The sequence below is a fragment of the Semicossyphus pulcher genome, unplaced genomic scaffold (genome assembly GCF_022749685.1).
Source record: "Semicossyphus pulcher isolate SPU_LCO1_2020_fin unplaced genomic scaffold, fSemPul1.0.p SCAF_12, whole genome shotgun sequence".
Classification (NCBI taxonomy): Eukaryota; Metazoa; Chordata; class Actinopteri; order Labriformes; family Labridae; genus Semicossyphus; species Semicossyphus pulcher.
In genome coordinates this window covers 27,784,564-27,800,849 of record NW_027211626.1, presented here as the reverse complement: position 1 = coordinate 27,800,849, position 16,286 = coordinate 27,784,564, and the positions used below count along the sequence as shown (strand labels likewise).

The 16,286-nt window shown below is 41.1% G+C and overlaps 1 protein-coding gene across 5 annotated transcripts in view; it reads right to left on the bottom strand.

Annotated features, from left to right (window-relative positions):
- Nucleotides 1-16,286, bottom strand: part of LOC138588200 (stromal membrane-associated protein 1-like) — a 136,893-nt gene that overhangs the window by 43,918 nt on the left and 76,689 nt on the right. For 3 of the 5 annotated variants that reach the window (XM_069658134.1, XM_069658136.1, XM_069658135.1), the window contains exon 7: nucleotides 477-540. In XM_069658134.1, the coding sequence (XP_069514235.1) occupies nucleotides 477-540 (64 nt within the window). The remainder of the gene's footprint in view (nucleotides 1-476; nucleotides 541-16,286) is intronic. The other 2 variants (XM_069658137.1, XM_069658138.1) reach the window with 1 other exon arrangement.

Sequence of the window (16,286 nt, the reverse complement as noted above, 5' to 3'; positions counted from 1 at the left end):
TTATCTACTCACATTAGTAACATGAGGTGTAAAATATAATGTGCTTCAGCTACAAATGAACCAGTTCTGCTGAATTTCCCCAAAGAACAGAATTCTTTAATTTCCCTGTTTGGAATACACATCAGATCCTAATGAGAGTTCTGGACATGACTGGACTGTTGGGTGATTTAACTGTAGTCTGCTAAAAGTAGTGCCAGACTTCTGCAGCCAGCAGTGATGTATGAACTGCCAGATGGTATAATAAGGTCTGTGTACATGACTCACATAAAGCCTGACAGCACTAAACCATTCCCTTTATAATGTCACACACTATTGGAGCTGCAATTATTACAATATCAATCTAAAAGTGTTATTACACCACCCTGAGTAATTGGTTTAATTTACATATGTGACAAATTGGGTTTGAAAACAGTTTGATGAGTTGTTAAATCGTCTGTGGGTTATTATGGAGGATGTTGGTAGACGGTCGGTCTTACCCAGACCCAGAAGGTCCACGGCCGGCTCGGTGCTGTCCTTGGTGTTGGCTTTAGACTCCGACTGCTGAAACAAAGACAAAGAGGGTTAATGTCCAACCAGTGCCAGCTTTATGTGTTCTCAGTTTAACATTATAATGGCATATGCAATCATGTGCAAGGATTTAACAATCAGTTTAAGGTTTGATTTAGACAAGAAATACTGAGCTTAAGCTGGAGTGCAGGAAGTCTTTACTAGCAACAATATATGTGAGTGGAAGCATCTGATTTGAGAACAGCTAAACTAAGTGCAAGAAGGGACTACTGGTGTGTGGGGGCATGATGTTGAGGGAGAGCGTTCCAAAATTTGAACATAAAAATCAATAAGTGAGTCATACTGAAAGACAATGCTGTTGAATAAAGAAGGTAAAACCCTTAAAGGATACCATGAGCATTTAGTGAGAGAAGTCATGTAAACTAAACTGTATACAAGAAAAAACAGGACAACCATAAATTAAAGACATAAAGAATTTTCAACACTGCATCTCATGCTGGACTTTTAGTGGTATGACAAATGTTATAGCGGGCAGGAAGAGGCACTGGTGTAGCTCAGTTGGTAGAGCAGGCGCCTCACATACAGAGGATATAGTGCTCGATGCAGCGACCACAGGTTCGGCTCCCGCCCTCGGCCCCGTGCTGCGTGTCATCCCCCACTCTCTTCTCCCAATATTTCCTGTCTGTCTTCAACTGTCGATCGATAAAGGCAAAAATGGCCCAAAAAATTATCTTATAAAATAATAATAACTGGCAGGCAATATATCATCATCCTAAACTATAATTTACAAATATTTGGCGCTCTAAACAGATTTCCCTGCGATTTTGACCGACCGCGTCACTACTTCATGACATGAATGAGGGTAATGAGAATAGAAGCTAAACTAAATTAAACTGTAACACCTGCATAGTGATGCGTATTGTAACACCAGGTTTTTAACAATAAATGATGGTAAATAGATTGTACTTATAAAGCACTGTTCTAGTCTTCTGATCACTGACGTGCTTTTACACTACATGTCACATTCACCCTTTCAGGGTGCCTAAATGCCCCTCTCCAATCGGGCATGAGTGTATCTATGCACATTTATATGGCTATTCCTTTGGAAGCAATTTGGGGTTCAGTGTTTTGCTCAAGGACATTTTGACAGGGATCGAACCCCCAACCCTCTGATTAAAGAGGACTGACTCTACCACTGAGCCACAGCCGATCCTTATAATCAATTTGAGACATAAATCCACTAAACAAACCAAATATTTGATGGTTGTACCCGTCAGCTGATTGTCAGCGGTGAACTGCTTTGCCAATGTTGTTTCTGATAAGCAATTATACTAATTGAGTTTTTAAATTGAAAGAAAATTAGGGTAGTCGAATGAGAAAAAGAGGGAGTGTATGAGAACTAGGAGGGAGTAAAAAACCGAAAAGACAGATGGAGGGAAAGACAAAGAGGGAGGGATTAAGAGTCAGAGGGTAGGAGAATGAGACAGGAGGATGAAGAAGGGAGGACAGGGCTGGATGGAGATATAGAGATACTGGGGAGAAAAATGTGGTGAGGGAGAAAGACTGTAAGAGGTTAATATGTGGGCCAGGAGAGATCTACAACGCTGGTAACAAACCCAATTTCCCCCCAACAAAAGATCGATGGACCACATTAAATTCAATGTCGTTCCAATCCAAGGCAATGAAAACAATTACCGTGTCCACGCCTAATCAAGAATGCATTGGCTGTGATTGGATGTGTGTTGGAACTGCAGCAAAGCTGTAACGGAGGCGGAGAGAAACGCAGCAGGAAGGTCGTTGTGTACAGCAGCAAGAGGTTGGTTTGTGCAGAGCATTCATAGTGACCAACAGTGAAGTGCAGTTATTCAAGGGCCTGAAATGCACAGGCTTCACAGGAATGGTACAGCTAGTTAGAGAAAAGGGCGACTTTAAGAGATGTTGTGCCATCCAACATCTGAGAGATTACTTGTCCACTTCTTATTAAGTTTTCATTGCAAATCTCATCTGTTTCATTATTCAACAATGTAATTTAAGTTAGACACACTTATGTAACCGGTTGTCCCTTTAGGCAATTAGCTATAGTGAGATTTGGTAAATGAAGGCTTTTTTCAGAATGTATTGAAACTACGGATGCCACAGTGGGGACATTTTCCCACCGGTTAATAAAGATGTGACACCACCGGTGTTACCGAATACAGCGGACATAAAAAAAACACGCTCAATACCTGTAAAGGGTTGCTGTGATCTTCCCTCTATTTCTGAACAAAACCAATGCTCAGAAGGTTGGTTCATTTTTATGTTTTAATGATAAACACAACAATAAAACAGAGCGATATCAGACATTTGAATAGGCTGGAACTTTATGAACAAAACAAGGTGGATGATGGCTTGGCGGCAGCACATGATGCATTCCCATACTGTTGTATAAATATACACAAATAAATTGGATCCATAAAGTTTAAATAATATAGACATACATAGTAAAAAAAGTGACATTGGCACCCTGGAACCAAATAAATAATAGAAAAAAAAAGAAAAGAAAACTCCAGGTTTTAGGTGACGATAAACAACAAAAATCCACAGGCTTAAAAGCATAATAATAATAATAATAATAATAACAATAACATAGAGAGAAGAACATTGAAATTAGCAAACAATATTGAACCAAACAATTATAGGAAATAAATTCAAATTGTAGCAAGAATATATACCTTAGTAGCCTAAAAATAGAGTTTGTTTTAATTTGGTGAACTTTGGAGCTGCGCTGATACGTGAAAATGAAATCTATGGGTTTTATTTCTATACGACCAAAAAAGGCAAAACGACGGTGAGCTGAGTAACACTGGTAACACAGATTACCGTGGCAAGCCTGATTCAAACTAATTCATGCTCTCTCTTCTCTCTAGATATCCATTCTTACACACTCATTGGGCCTCATTCACTAATATCTGCGCAGAAATGTTCTTACTCTCCGCAAAAAATAAGTACTTGCGCAAAATCACCGTCGGATTTATGACACGTGCGTACCGGCCAATTTTGTTCTCACCACCGTGCGTATGTTAGTAAATCAGAACCATTCTAAATTGACAGGCGTGTGTCCGCGATCTGCAATCAGCATACTGCCAAGCCTCTATATATATATATATATATATATATTTCTCTATATAAGGACATCTGTTTGGTGCCACATGAAGAGAGCGGTGTTACGGAGAAGCTGAAAGAACGTGAAAGATGGCCTCAAAAGGTAAAGAGAAAAATTTCACATCAGCAGAAATAGAAACAATTGTAACAAAAGTGTTACATTTCAATATGAACATTTTCATATGGTCTACTCTATTGTAAACTTAATAAACTAATTAGAGAGAGAAAGATTATAATTATATGATAATAAAATATGAGGATGACACAGCATTTACGTTTGGTCCATACATTAGTAAATTCAATTATTGTTGTCTATTAAAGCCTTTTTTTTTTTCAATAAATGAAGTTTTAATATAGTATGCATTTAGTTAAAAGGGTGTGTGTTAACATTTTCTAGGACATTTCTTTCATCATTTGTGCGTACGAATGGTCTGAGGGAGTTCTACATTTGTTCGCAGAGTACGAAGACATTTAGGTAAGAACAAATTGATGAATCCCAGATTTGTGCGTCAAACGTGCGTACGCACAGTTCAAGCACAGATTTGTGTGTACGCACTGTTCGTAAATGAGGCCCATTGTGTTTACAGACAGAGTTCCTTTCCAATACCAGTCCAAATTTAAAAGCTGTCAAACTCATTCAGTGGATTTCAGATCGATTTTATGTAGAGTGTCTGTGGTTGTTGTGCTACTTAAAACACGAAAGTCTTTGGTGACCAATTTTAGATCCTTCACTTCTTCTTTCTGCTTGTTAACATGCAAACAACAGCCTCATTTGAGCTCTCCCCCCAACACGGTGAAAAAAAGCAGGTTTTGAAGAAGATATGGATTGTGGATTTAGACAGGCTTGACATTATCTATTCCTTACGTTGTTCGTTATAGAAATCCACTGCCCAAGATGACTGTGATTTTTTTTTAATAAAAACAAACAACCTCGAGGGTTTTGTTTACCCTTGGTGCAGAAATATGATGGTGTGCAGACATGGGCAGCTTAAGAATCCAAGACTATTGCATCCTTGACCTTGATGGAAGATTCAGGGGAGACAATATGATTTTAAGAAATGTGTTAAGTTAAACTCTTGTATTATAATCATGGGCGCCCGTTAAGCTTAGCAGTTAACTCGTGACCCACGTGTAGAGGCTCAGTCCTCGTTGCGGCGGCCCTGGGTTCAACTCCCACCCTCGGCCCTTTGCTGCATCTCATCCCCACTCTCTCTCCTCGTGTTTCCAACAATATCCACTGTCTTCTCTCAATAAAGGCCAAAATGAATAAATATTACAATCAGCCAAGTCATATTGGTAAATCTCTTTAGAGCAGAGTTTATGGTATGGCCACCCATTTTATTTCATAAGTCTTAGACAAAGCAGAGCCTTTCAATGCTACGTCCCACAGAGCTGCTCAGAGACAGAGAGAAGTAAGGCAGACCTAAATGCCACTGCATAAAAAGCTTGAATTCCCCGCTTTATGTTGGGATTGACATGCTGCCAATATGTTCCTTTCAACGCCGGCGGACGAGTTTGGTTTTCCAGTGGTTATCTGGAGTGACACCAAGTGATGCAGCTGACAGATGGCTAGCGACAGACTGTGATTGGGTGTCAGGGTCAGTTGTGTTTGAAGACAGCGAAAGTAGAATTGGGAGGGCAGTAATCGATAACCGCCCACACATCCCCCAAACAGGTGAATAGAGTCTCTTCTGATGAAGCCGATGCCAGTTTGAATGAAAACCACAGAGCAAACGAAACCCTCTTATGACTGCTGTCACATCAGATCGCTGTCAAAGACATACCAGACAAAGCCATCAGCTGACGGCTGTCACACTGAACGTCAGAGTGGGGGCAAAGTCTAGAGTTTGTCCCTGATGTGTTCAACGGCTTCTGCTGAGGCAATGACAGTGAGGCACATTGCATTTCTTCTTTCGTCTTTTACCTTACAAGGTCACAAGTATTTATTGTAGCGCAGTTCTTGAAGCAGAATCTTGTCAGCAAACTATTTCAACTATTTGTTCCTTAAAAATGTAAAAATGTTTTTCATTAGCACCAGCTCTTGATGGAACATTAAACGTTTCAAGCAAACTACTTTCTACATGTTTTAAGTCATGTCAACCTTAAGTCAGCTGGTGAGTTACACTTAGGGACCATTTATACCCTGAAGCCCCACTGAAGAGCTTCAGACACATAGATTTAAAAATTCAGCCTCCGTAAAAACCCTTGTGACCTACAACCACTCAAGGAATCTTAAACACAATCCGAAAACTGACAGAGACACACTAGAAAGCTCGGCGAGCAGCTCCTACTGATGTTCAATGTCTGCTGAAGGAGAGCATCAGAGAGACACGTATCTGTGACGTGAAACTGCTTTATCCAACTCCAAGAGAAAAAACGTCGAACACTGAAGGCTGGTTTTGAGACTGTATAGTTTACAGCCCCCTGCTGTTGCTCCTGCATTGTTTTGTGTGTCATGACTCAAAAATGTTTTAAAGTGCACATATTGTGACAAATGTGAGTTGACTTGGGTCCTCTGGACTGTTGAGTAGAATCATCTTTTAGAAGGCAGCCTTAAGTTATACTGCTAGCAGTGTTAGCAGTAATGGCACTACAAAGACCAGCCTTAACTACATTTCTCTGTGGTAGTGTCGCTTTTTTCTGAATCAAATAGTGTTTCAGTTGTGCACACAGGTTACACGCTTTGTGGGCCCACCAACTGCAAGGATAGGCATAGGGGTCGGGTGCATCGCCAGCAGGCAAAGGCGGGGGGCCTTGTCGTGCTGATCCCTGGCAGCGTAGACTGGTTTTTGGTACAATCTTGGGGTCACGTTCACGAGTGAGGGTAAAATGGATCGTGAGATTGACAGGTGGATCGGTGCAGCATCAGCAGTAATGCGGGCGTTGTACCGGACCGCTGTGATGAAGAGGGAGCGGAGCCTGAAGGCAAAGCTTTTGATTTACCAGTCAGTCTACGTTCAAACCCTCACCTATGGTCATGAGCTTTGGGTAGTTACCAAAAGAAAGAGATCGCGGATACAAGCGGCCGAATTGAGTTTCCTTCGGAGGGTGTCTGGGCTCAGCCTTAGAGATAGTATAATGAACTCTGAGATCCGGAGGGAGCTCGGAGTAGAGCCGCTTCTCCTTCGCATCGAGTCAGAGTCAGGAGTCAGTTGAGGTGGTTCAGGGCATCTGGTTAGGATGCCTCCTGGGCGCCTCCCTTTGGGGGTTTTCCGGGCACGTCCAACTGGGTTGATTGTGGGCTGATTATATATCCTGTCTGGCCTGGGAACGCCTTGGAATCACCCAGGACGAACATGAAAACGTTGCTGGGGAGAGGGGCACCTGGGTCACCTTACTTAGATAAAGAAGATAATGGATGGATAGATGGACATAGGTTACATTCTCCTATTACAAAGTTGCAGCGCAATGGCTTCACCGCATACACCTACGTGTATGTGTAGCGGACAGCGGTACTTCCGTATTCTGGTGACATCACTGTCTAATCCTTCAGCAGATGCCTCAGACGTCTGCTGAAGGATTAGACATTGATGTCACCAGTTCCAGCTCGCGAGTTTACTTGACGGAGGAACACTTACTCAGATGAGTTAGCAACTTGTCGACAGCTAACTACAGAACGTATAGAGTATTATTATTATTATTAGTATTATTTAAGCCTACACACATTTGCTTGTATGTAGATAGCTATTAATTATAGTACAGAGCGGTCCAAATAAAAATACCATAATAATAGCATTGTAAATGAAAACAGCTTTAAGGTAACAAGCTACTTTTGCAGTGTTGCTGTAGCTTAGCATGCTACATTTCTCTAAGGGGTAGCTTTAGTGTAGTGCTAAATTTAATGTTGAGTAACTGTTAGCTTTGCTCACTACATGTCATAAGTAGCTTGACTGTTAGTCTCAGCTCAGACATTAAGTGATTCCAGTTGCAGCTAATTTAAGTTGTACAGCCACTCTCAATCAAACAGTATGTCACAAATATTTGATAAACTACAAGTCAGTATTTAAATGTCCAATTGTAACACTTATTTCTATCAGTGGTCGACCGGCATGGGTTTTTCAAAGGCCGATGCCGATATTTAGAGAGCAGGGCGGCCGATATATGAGGCCGATATCATGTTGTTGCTTATTTTTGCATTAAAATACAACAATTTAATAATAATAACAAATGAGACACAAAATTGCTGAACTTGAATGAACATTCACTTAACACTGTCTGCATTATCTGCAAGTAGATCTGCATTCTGTCTGCAGTACACTTATTTTAGATACAAAAATATATCTACTTAATAAATGTCCACTGGTTATCAAAAAACTAAACTAATATGTGAATGAAAAACTAAGTTTTAGTGCACTTGAGAGAAAAAGAAAATTTGTAAACTTACATAAAAAATAAACAACATTATTGTAGTTATTGTTATTGAGTTAGGTGTTTAACGGCGGAGCCTTCCCCTCTAAGAACAGTGGCCTTGTGTGTGACGTATGTGACGTCTGGCAGGTTTGTTATGGGAAGTGAGTGTAGACTGTGTAGAGAAAGTACCTGCAGCAGACTGCGTGAAGCACATGCTTCAAGCCAGCCACACAGACAAGGCTGCCTGTGTGTGCAGACATATTTTGTTTAATCGGCCTTGTGAGCGCAGACATCGGCCGATGCAGATTATGTCAAAATGTCATTTATCAGCCTGATTAATCGGCCAAACAATTAATCACTTAACTTTTAAATATAACCACTTATCTATCACTAATTTATATATATTTTTTACATAAAGACATCTGCAAATTTAATGTGTAGAGTGTGCAATCTTTCCTCACCTTACCGCTAAACCAATCTGTGTGTTTTGCTGTAGTGTGAAGGATGAACTGACGATCACAAACGCTCTGCAGAAAAACACTCTTGTAAAATCCCTTCTGGCTAAAATCTCCTGTTAAATGCAGGCCTTCAAATGCCGTTGTCTTGTAAGTGCAGCTGGTTGATGCCAATGTCATTCCGCACCATTCTGTGTTTTGACAACTTTATATAAAAAAAACTGACAGTGAACAGGGCAGACGCATACAGGGAGAGAGACCTAAGAGGCGTAGAAAGTAGGTGTGTGTGTGTGGGGAAAGAAGAACTCAAGCTAGTAAAAAAAAGTGGACAAATATGTAATTTAATAGTCACATAAGAAATAATCGACTTATGTTGAATAGACATGTGCTCATTGATTTACAAAGACACTCCTGATGGGCAGGCCAGTGCCTTGCATGTGTTTGTTCGTGGGTTAATAATTGTTAAACCCTAAGTGCTGTCTTTGTCTGTTAAGCTAGAAAAAGGCCCATATAAATGCAGTTCACACGTACATAACGTTTCCTGCACAGACATTTCTTATTAAAAACCTTTCAGCAACTTAAGGTGCATAATCCCAAGGTCAAGGATGAACTTCAGAGCTCAGTGAGAAAAATATTTCTGTTAAAAGGGAAACTAAGCAGCAGTTTAAGTGGACTAAATTCTTGCACTCGTGGATACATTATGTTTAATTTACCACGTGCACAATGAAGTCTTGAGTCTTTGTGATCATCTTATTGAAAGTCCTTGTTTGAAATGTTTGAAATGTTTGTCACGACTAGCTTAGAAATAAACACCCAGGGAGTTATGAGGCAAAGAATTAATCAGGATAAAAAAGCTAGCTGCCAGAGATGCTAAGACTGTACATAAATATTCATGAAGTACATGAAACTGGACCTAAGGTCCCTCAGGTACCTGTGGCATCCTAATTACATCAAAGCATGAGATAATGCTATTATAAGAGCTCCTGATGAGACGATAAGCAGCGGTTTGGAAGGATGCAGCAGCTTTTCTCTCTGGCATTTATGTTCCTGCGTGGGTTTATGTTGAGTGGACAGAAGAGGCTGACATCTCAACAGGAAAACAACATCCTGAAGATGCACAAAAAGGCTTGGCATTTGTAAATCTTATCCACCTTCAGCACCTTCACAACAGGTCGAACAATGTGGATGGAAGAAAAAAGGATGCTGCTCTCAGGCGGCTGAATAACAGCACAATAATGAACAGGTAATGTGGTTTTCATGGTGGATTTTAAAGGGCAGGTTTCTCTAAAAGGAATTACCCTGAGCTCAGTCTGAAACAGGATGATTTAAAAGATATCTTGCACCATGTATAGACCATGAAATTGCTTCACCATTATCAGAAGCTGTCCAAAAGATGAATCTGCCCAAGTGTAGAGGTTAAAATATGACAGTAAATATAATATTTATAAAGTTATAAACTGCGTACCACCATGACAGAGGTAATGTAGCTGTTAACATTTCACTGAGCAGGCCGACTGTCACTCAGACTTTCAGACCATCCAATTTGTCGTTGTTATTGTTGTTTGAACATCAAGTTTAAGGATTCATCTTGATTATTGTACTTCCGTGTGCTAAAGTATTTAGCACAAAGAAAGAAAAATGTGCCTAAAGCGGGGTACACACTACGAGATGAACAAGCTGATTTTGGGCCCGATTCCCCCTTCAGACAATCGTTAGCAAAGTCCTTATTTTTGATGCTAAAGATGATCTCTCCACATGTTCCTGTGGTGTGAAGGATGTTAACAGTGATTTTACTTCCCCTGATCTGCTCGGAGGCCGTCGTGGCAGCACCGATTTCAAATCGCAAATATTAAACATGTTCGATATTTACGATCCGTTATCCTGTTGTGTGGGGGGACCCCGAGGACAGCCGAGCACGCACTCTGTGTGTCACGTTGAATGAAACAATAGCCGATGGGGAAGCAAGCTGACTGAAGGAGGAAGCACAACAACCGCTGCGGCCATGGCGACAAAAGCAAACGTGAAGCATAAAGTAACATTCAGCCCATGTTCATGCCGTCTCCACCACTTCCTCCACAGTTTGTTCTTTTTTCTTCCTGAATTTTCAATAAAAAGTCCAAAAACTATCATCTCCAATTCTTCCTGCCCGTCGTCCGCCATGTTTGTTTACTCTAAAGTCTCGTTTGACAACGAGAGTTTTGCAAGATTTCCAGCTGTGAGAGTCGGAGTCTGGAATAATTATGTTAGTGTGTGGTGTGCTGTTTTGGCGTTATCGTTCCTCTCCACACACCACAGAAAAAAAACAGTTAAATGATGATTATAATTCGTCATGTGTGGGCTCTCACATTTTTAACATCTGCTAAGATTTGAAAGATTTTTTAGTGTGGGCCGGGCTTTAGAAAAGAATCCGTTCAAAATGAAGCTGCAAACTTTTCACTCTAGGAGAAGATTTTCAGAAATGTTCAGACCATGGGAAAGCTTTACCAGATTTGATCTCTTGGTTTGATGACAACTTCTTGGATTTGAATGTTTCCAAAACCAAAGAACTGAACTTGGATTTTGGACGTAAGCGAGATGTAGCCCAGGAGTGCACCGTTCATAATGAAAATGTGGAGATTGTAACATCAAATACTTACTCTGACAATCATCTTAAATTTGATGTGAACACTGAGGCGATTGTGATGAGGGGCAACAGAGAGTTCACCTTTTAAGGAAACTAAATTCCTTCTCAGTCAGCCTGTTGTTTTTACCAATCTTTTATTAAAAGTCTTCTTTGTTTTTCTTTTATCTGCTGGTTTCACAGCCTCACAGTAAAAACAGAAACAGTGTGACCAACACTGTCAACTCTGTTCCAAGATAATCAAAAAGATCTACATTCCTCCTCCAGAAGGCTGCAGGTATTTAAGCTTCTTCTGGACACTTTTAGGTGAATTTTCTCTGATGCCATCAGGACATCCTGATGTTTTACCTGCTTGTAAAACTAATCGCCATTCATAATCATTTGTGCCCTCTGCAATTAGATTGCTTAATGCTCCTTAGGTTTTTTAAAATAATTTTAGTGTTTATCATTTATCAAAACTGATTCTTTTATTGTTTTATCCAGTTTGTCTATTTATTTATCAGTCTACTCAATATCTTAGATCTTATATTTTACCTCATATAAAATCTATTATTGTCTGTGCGTCGCTGTGTTTCTTAAGTCCTTTATGTACAAGCTGCTCCAAAACGACTGCCCCTACACGGAGTAATAAAGTGAATACTTTCCCATTTCTTCAACCATTCAGCTTATAAATGTGTTCATGACAGTGAATGATTGGTCTGTCTAAATCAGCCATCAATGATCCTTCAATGTGTTCTCATCCCAGATCGTCAACGCTTCGTCACTTCCTCCTTTGGTGTCTCATGCGGACACATGAGGTAGATTCTGTTTAGAGTCCGTTTAAAGGTAAGTTTCTGTTTTGTCTAATACAGGTTTAACATGAAACAGTCAGTTTGGTTGGGTTAAGGCATAAACACTACACGGGTATGTTTCTTAAACATATAATGATGTGGCTTAAAACAGTAACTCTTGTTTTACACAAAGTGACTTGAGCATGGATCTCCTGTGTTTGGCCCATCCATCGTGCCAGCACGTCGCCCCAAGCTCACTATATTGGTCTTTCTACTCTGACTTTCCACACGCCAGCAGCCCGGAGCAGTTGCTCTGAGTGTCTACTATTACCATGGATGGTTCCAAAGTGGGTCGCAATTATACGAATTATCGTGCATTAGGGCCACTTTCTGAAGGAATAAGTACTATCAGTGGATGAGAACAGCCTGACCTGTTGGGATCGAAAACGAGAGATGTCAACACATTTCTCTCACGGCTCTCATCTCTCTTTGACACAGTTGAAAATTCCTCTCCATCACCACAAATCGTCTCTTTCTTTTCTCAGAGCAATCAAGTAAATAAATAATAAACCAAATGTTCTTAAAACATTAGAAAAAGTGGATATGTAAGTTAAAAAACTAGACGATGGCACAGAACAGCAGCTGTCAGCAGCTTTTTTGCTTCGTAAAACTAATATCACTGCATCACTGGGAGAGCACTGCACAGATGATGAAACCTCAAACCCACAAAAACACACACAGACACACACACACACAGAAACATACCTCCAGATCACCACTTTAGACTGTACTCAATGCAACAAAACAATCCACTGTCCTCCTTCACACGCAGGCGGATGAAACAAACGCCTTATATCCTCTGGAGAGCCAGAGCGAGTTGATGGAACAAACAAAGAGCAAACAACACTTAAAGAGGGAGCGGAAAACAAACAGCGTGGAAGGAGGCGTGCAGGAGATGAGGGTTGCAAATTGGTTGGCTCGAGAGCGAGGGAGAGATACAGCGGAAGAAACAAGAGGGAGAGGATATAGAGGACGAAGAGGAGGACGAGGAAGATTAAACATGAGGATGATTGAGGGAGACGGAAGACGGACAGGCTCAGAGAGAGAGCAGGTAGCGAGTGAGTCTGTAGCAGCAGCAGAGGAAGCACTAAGAGCAGACAGGAAAAAGGTTCATTCTTAAATAGTTAAAGTTACCTATGACAAAAAATTATGGATGAACCAATCTGATCGGATAGCATCAGTCAGACGTTCTACATGTGTACTACAACTAGGGATGGGTATCGTTAAGGTTTTAACGGTATTACTACTCTTATCAATACTGCTTAATGATCCGGTACTTTAACAGTATTATTATCGGTTCTTTTTATTTATCTATTTTTTTAAAGATTATTTTGGGCTTTTTGCCTTTAATTGATAGGACAGCTGAAGATAGACAGGAAATGTTGGGAGGAGAAAATAATAATCACGATTATTTTGATCAATATTGAGATCATAATTATTAATTAATTTTAGGGACAACATATTTTCATTGTACTCGGCTCATGTACAGATTTTGCATCAAACTAAAATCAGGTTCATTACCTGAATGTGGTGCATCATGGGTAATTTCAGTGTGTCTTTAGGAGTTGGGTGGATAGGGCGTCTCTGTTCTGGATGTCTGACTCTGACGTTCTTCCTCCTGGCCTTCACACACTCATCATGCTGCACTTTGTGCTGTTTTTTCAGCTGCTTGAACAAGTTAGTCGTGTTGCTTTGCAGCACAGACACAGGCTTCATGACCTCTTAGCTGATTCTTTTTTCTTGTTTAACCTCACTCGCCCTTGACCTGAAATACCTCCAAACAACCGATGACGAGCCGTTTCGGGGGAGCGGTGTTTCGGTTTAACGTGTGACTCGCTCTCTTCCTGTTTTAGCATAACAACGAGAGGCGTTCAAAACTCGACTGAGCGTCACTCGCCTACATGACACGTTTGCACAAACAACACTTCAAAGACGTAACAGATCGGTACACTTTGAGACGGTAATGAAAAACAACAAAGAGGCATACACGAGGACAGCTACATATTCTCTTCTATAACTATATGTACCTTACTTAAGTCACGTAACAAACATTGTAACTTGAGAAGCATCACCACGACTGTCAGCCAAGCTAATTAAAGATCAACACACGACGTCGGCTAACGTCAAAGGCAGATCAAAACAATAAGCATGAGGTCAGCTCTTAGAAATGATGCTGGAGGGAACCTACAGCGTTTGACGCACCAAGGGCCCCTTATCAAGCTGCTGTTTGATGAGTTAGAAGAGAGAATGAGCAGCTGTGGCAGCTGCAGGCGTAACAGTGCAGCAGGAGCACAGTCATAGTAGCAGTACAGTAGTGCATTAGTTGTTGTAGTAGTGCTGCGGGGTGTGGATTGTTTTCTTATCTGGCTGACAGCCGCCTTATTAACACCATAAAAGAGAATAATAAAAACTGCTGCTGGCTGGATGAGCCAAGGATACCGGCTGTCTGTCTGAGCGAAGACAGACAGCCGCAGTGGAGGACGGAGGAAGAAGGAGGAGAACCAGAGAGTTCACGTTGGATGAGGGGGAGGATAAGGAGGTCAAGCTGAGGGGAGAGGAGAGGAAGAAAGGAAAGCGTGAAGACAGAGGGCAATTAGTTGGTGAGCGTTGGATGTGGAGCAAAGGAGACAGACGATGAGGATGAAGAAAGATGAATGGTAGGAGGAGACAAGGAAGGAGAGGGAAGGAAGGAGACAGAAAGCATGATGAGTCACGATGAAGAAAAAATGGAAGATGAGAAACAAAGAATGAACTGAGGAGATGACGGGAGGAGAAAGATGGAGAGGAGAGGAGGAGATAGTGGGCAGGAGGCCAGATGAGTGTGTGTGTGTGTGTGTGTGTGTGTGTGTGTGTGTGTGTGTGTGTGCAGTGAGTTTATGTGCTGGAAGTGTGCGTGTGTGCTGGCATGGAGTGAGGAGAAGTGTGTTGAAAATGCATTATCAATACAGACTGAGATATCCATATCAGAGTCAGCAGCACCCCAGCTCTACCAGGAAACACACAACAAAGTCCTTCTGTGCATGTGTATGTGTGTGTGTGTATGTGTGTGTGTGTGTGTGTGTGCGTGTGTGTGTGGCACCGCAGTAAGTCAGAGGCTGTTAAGTGTGCAGGGCTGCTGCAGTTCTGCACCATTCAACACGATCTGTCACTCAGCTGGTGGCACTGACACACACAAACACACACGCATGCACACACACACTCCATCTAAAAGGTTTTGTCACACAGAGGAGATCTTAAGCTGCCACACGCAAGCATCTCTTCCACCCTGTTACATTCATCTGACAGTCATGGAGAAACCATTGCAGTTTTACACACGCACACACACGTTCCTACACTACCAACAGTGGACGATCTTCCTTCACTTGTGGACGACGGTTTCTGATCATTTAGAAAAACTAAACTACAATAGAAGTTTACATTTGAGGAGGGCTGCACAATATGACAACATATATCGTCATCGCCTCTATCGTAAGGTCGCGAAACCAGCGGCCGAACTGCTTTACAGCAATTTTTACGTCATTTTGACAACGCTTTACGTTCTGATCCTTGCAAGTGGGATTAAACCTGGAGGCGCTGTTTATTAACATGGAGAGGTCGGACACACAATGTGCAGAAAACGTAACCTCAGTACAGCATTTCATACGGACTAATTATTTGTTAAATTACCCGAAAAGATATTTAAATTCAAACTTTATTACAGACTCGAGGTCCAGATAGACAATACACAAAATAAATATACTTAAGCACAATAAAAATTAATGGTTTAAAATGTAAAATATATACAAATATGAACGTCTTATAAGGAGACATCTGTACCAGTGTCTCCAGAGCTGGGATTGGTATCGTGTAGAACTACATCTGATATTTGCCAAAACCAAGATGGCAGCGTTCTCTGAGGCATCGAGCCTGCAAATACATTACAGCTTGGAAAGTTTTGACTCGAGCAGTCACTAACATTTCACTTGCACTACACCATCTTGGTCGCTTAAGGAGAATCCTCATAGCATCATTATGAGCTACTTGTAATGTCTGTAAGCTTGTTTTCTTGTAGTTTGTCCACAGGTGTGCAGTATACAGAGGTGTACAGTAACCTCTGAACAGAGACATCTTTACTTCATCTGTACACATGCCAACCTGTGTGAAAGAATATTTGATGTGCAGACATATATCTTGATATATCGTTATCGAGAAATGACAAATCCTTTATCGTGATAGAGGATTTTGGCCATATCGCCCAGCCCTACGTTTAAGGTAATTGAACTACAAATAGGCTTTTAAATATTCTTTGGAGAAGCTGCAAAGCGGTGACCTGCATCCTTGAGTCATGGCTACCTATCAAAGCGGTGACCTGCACATACTGTATTGGAACTGTCTGTAGCCTTT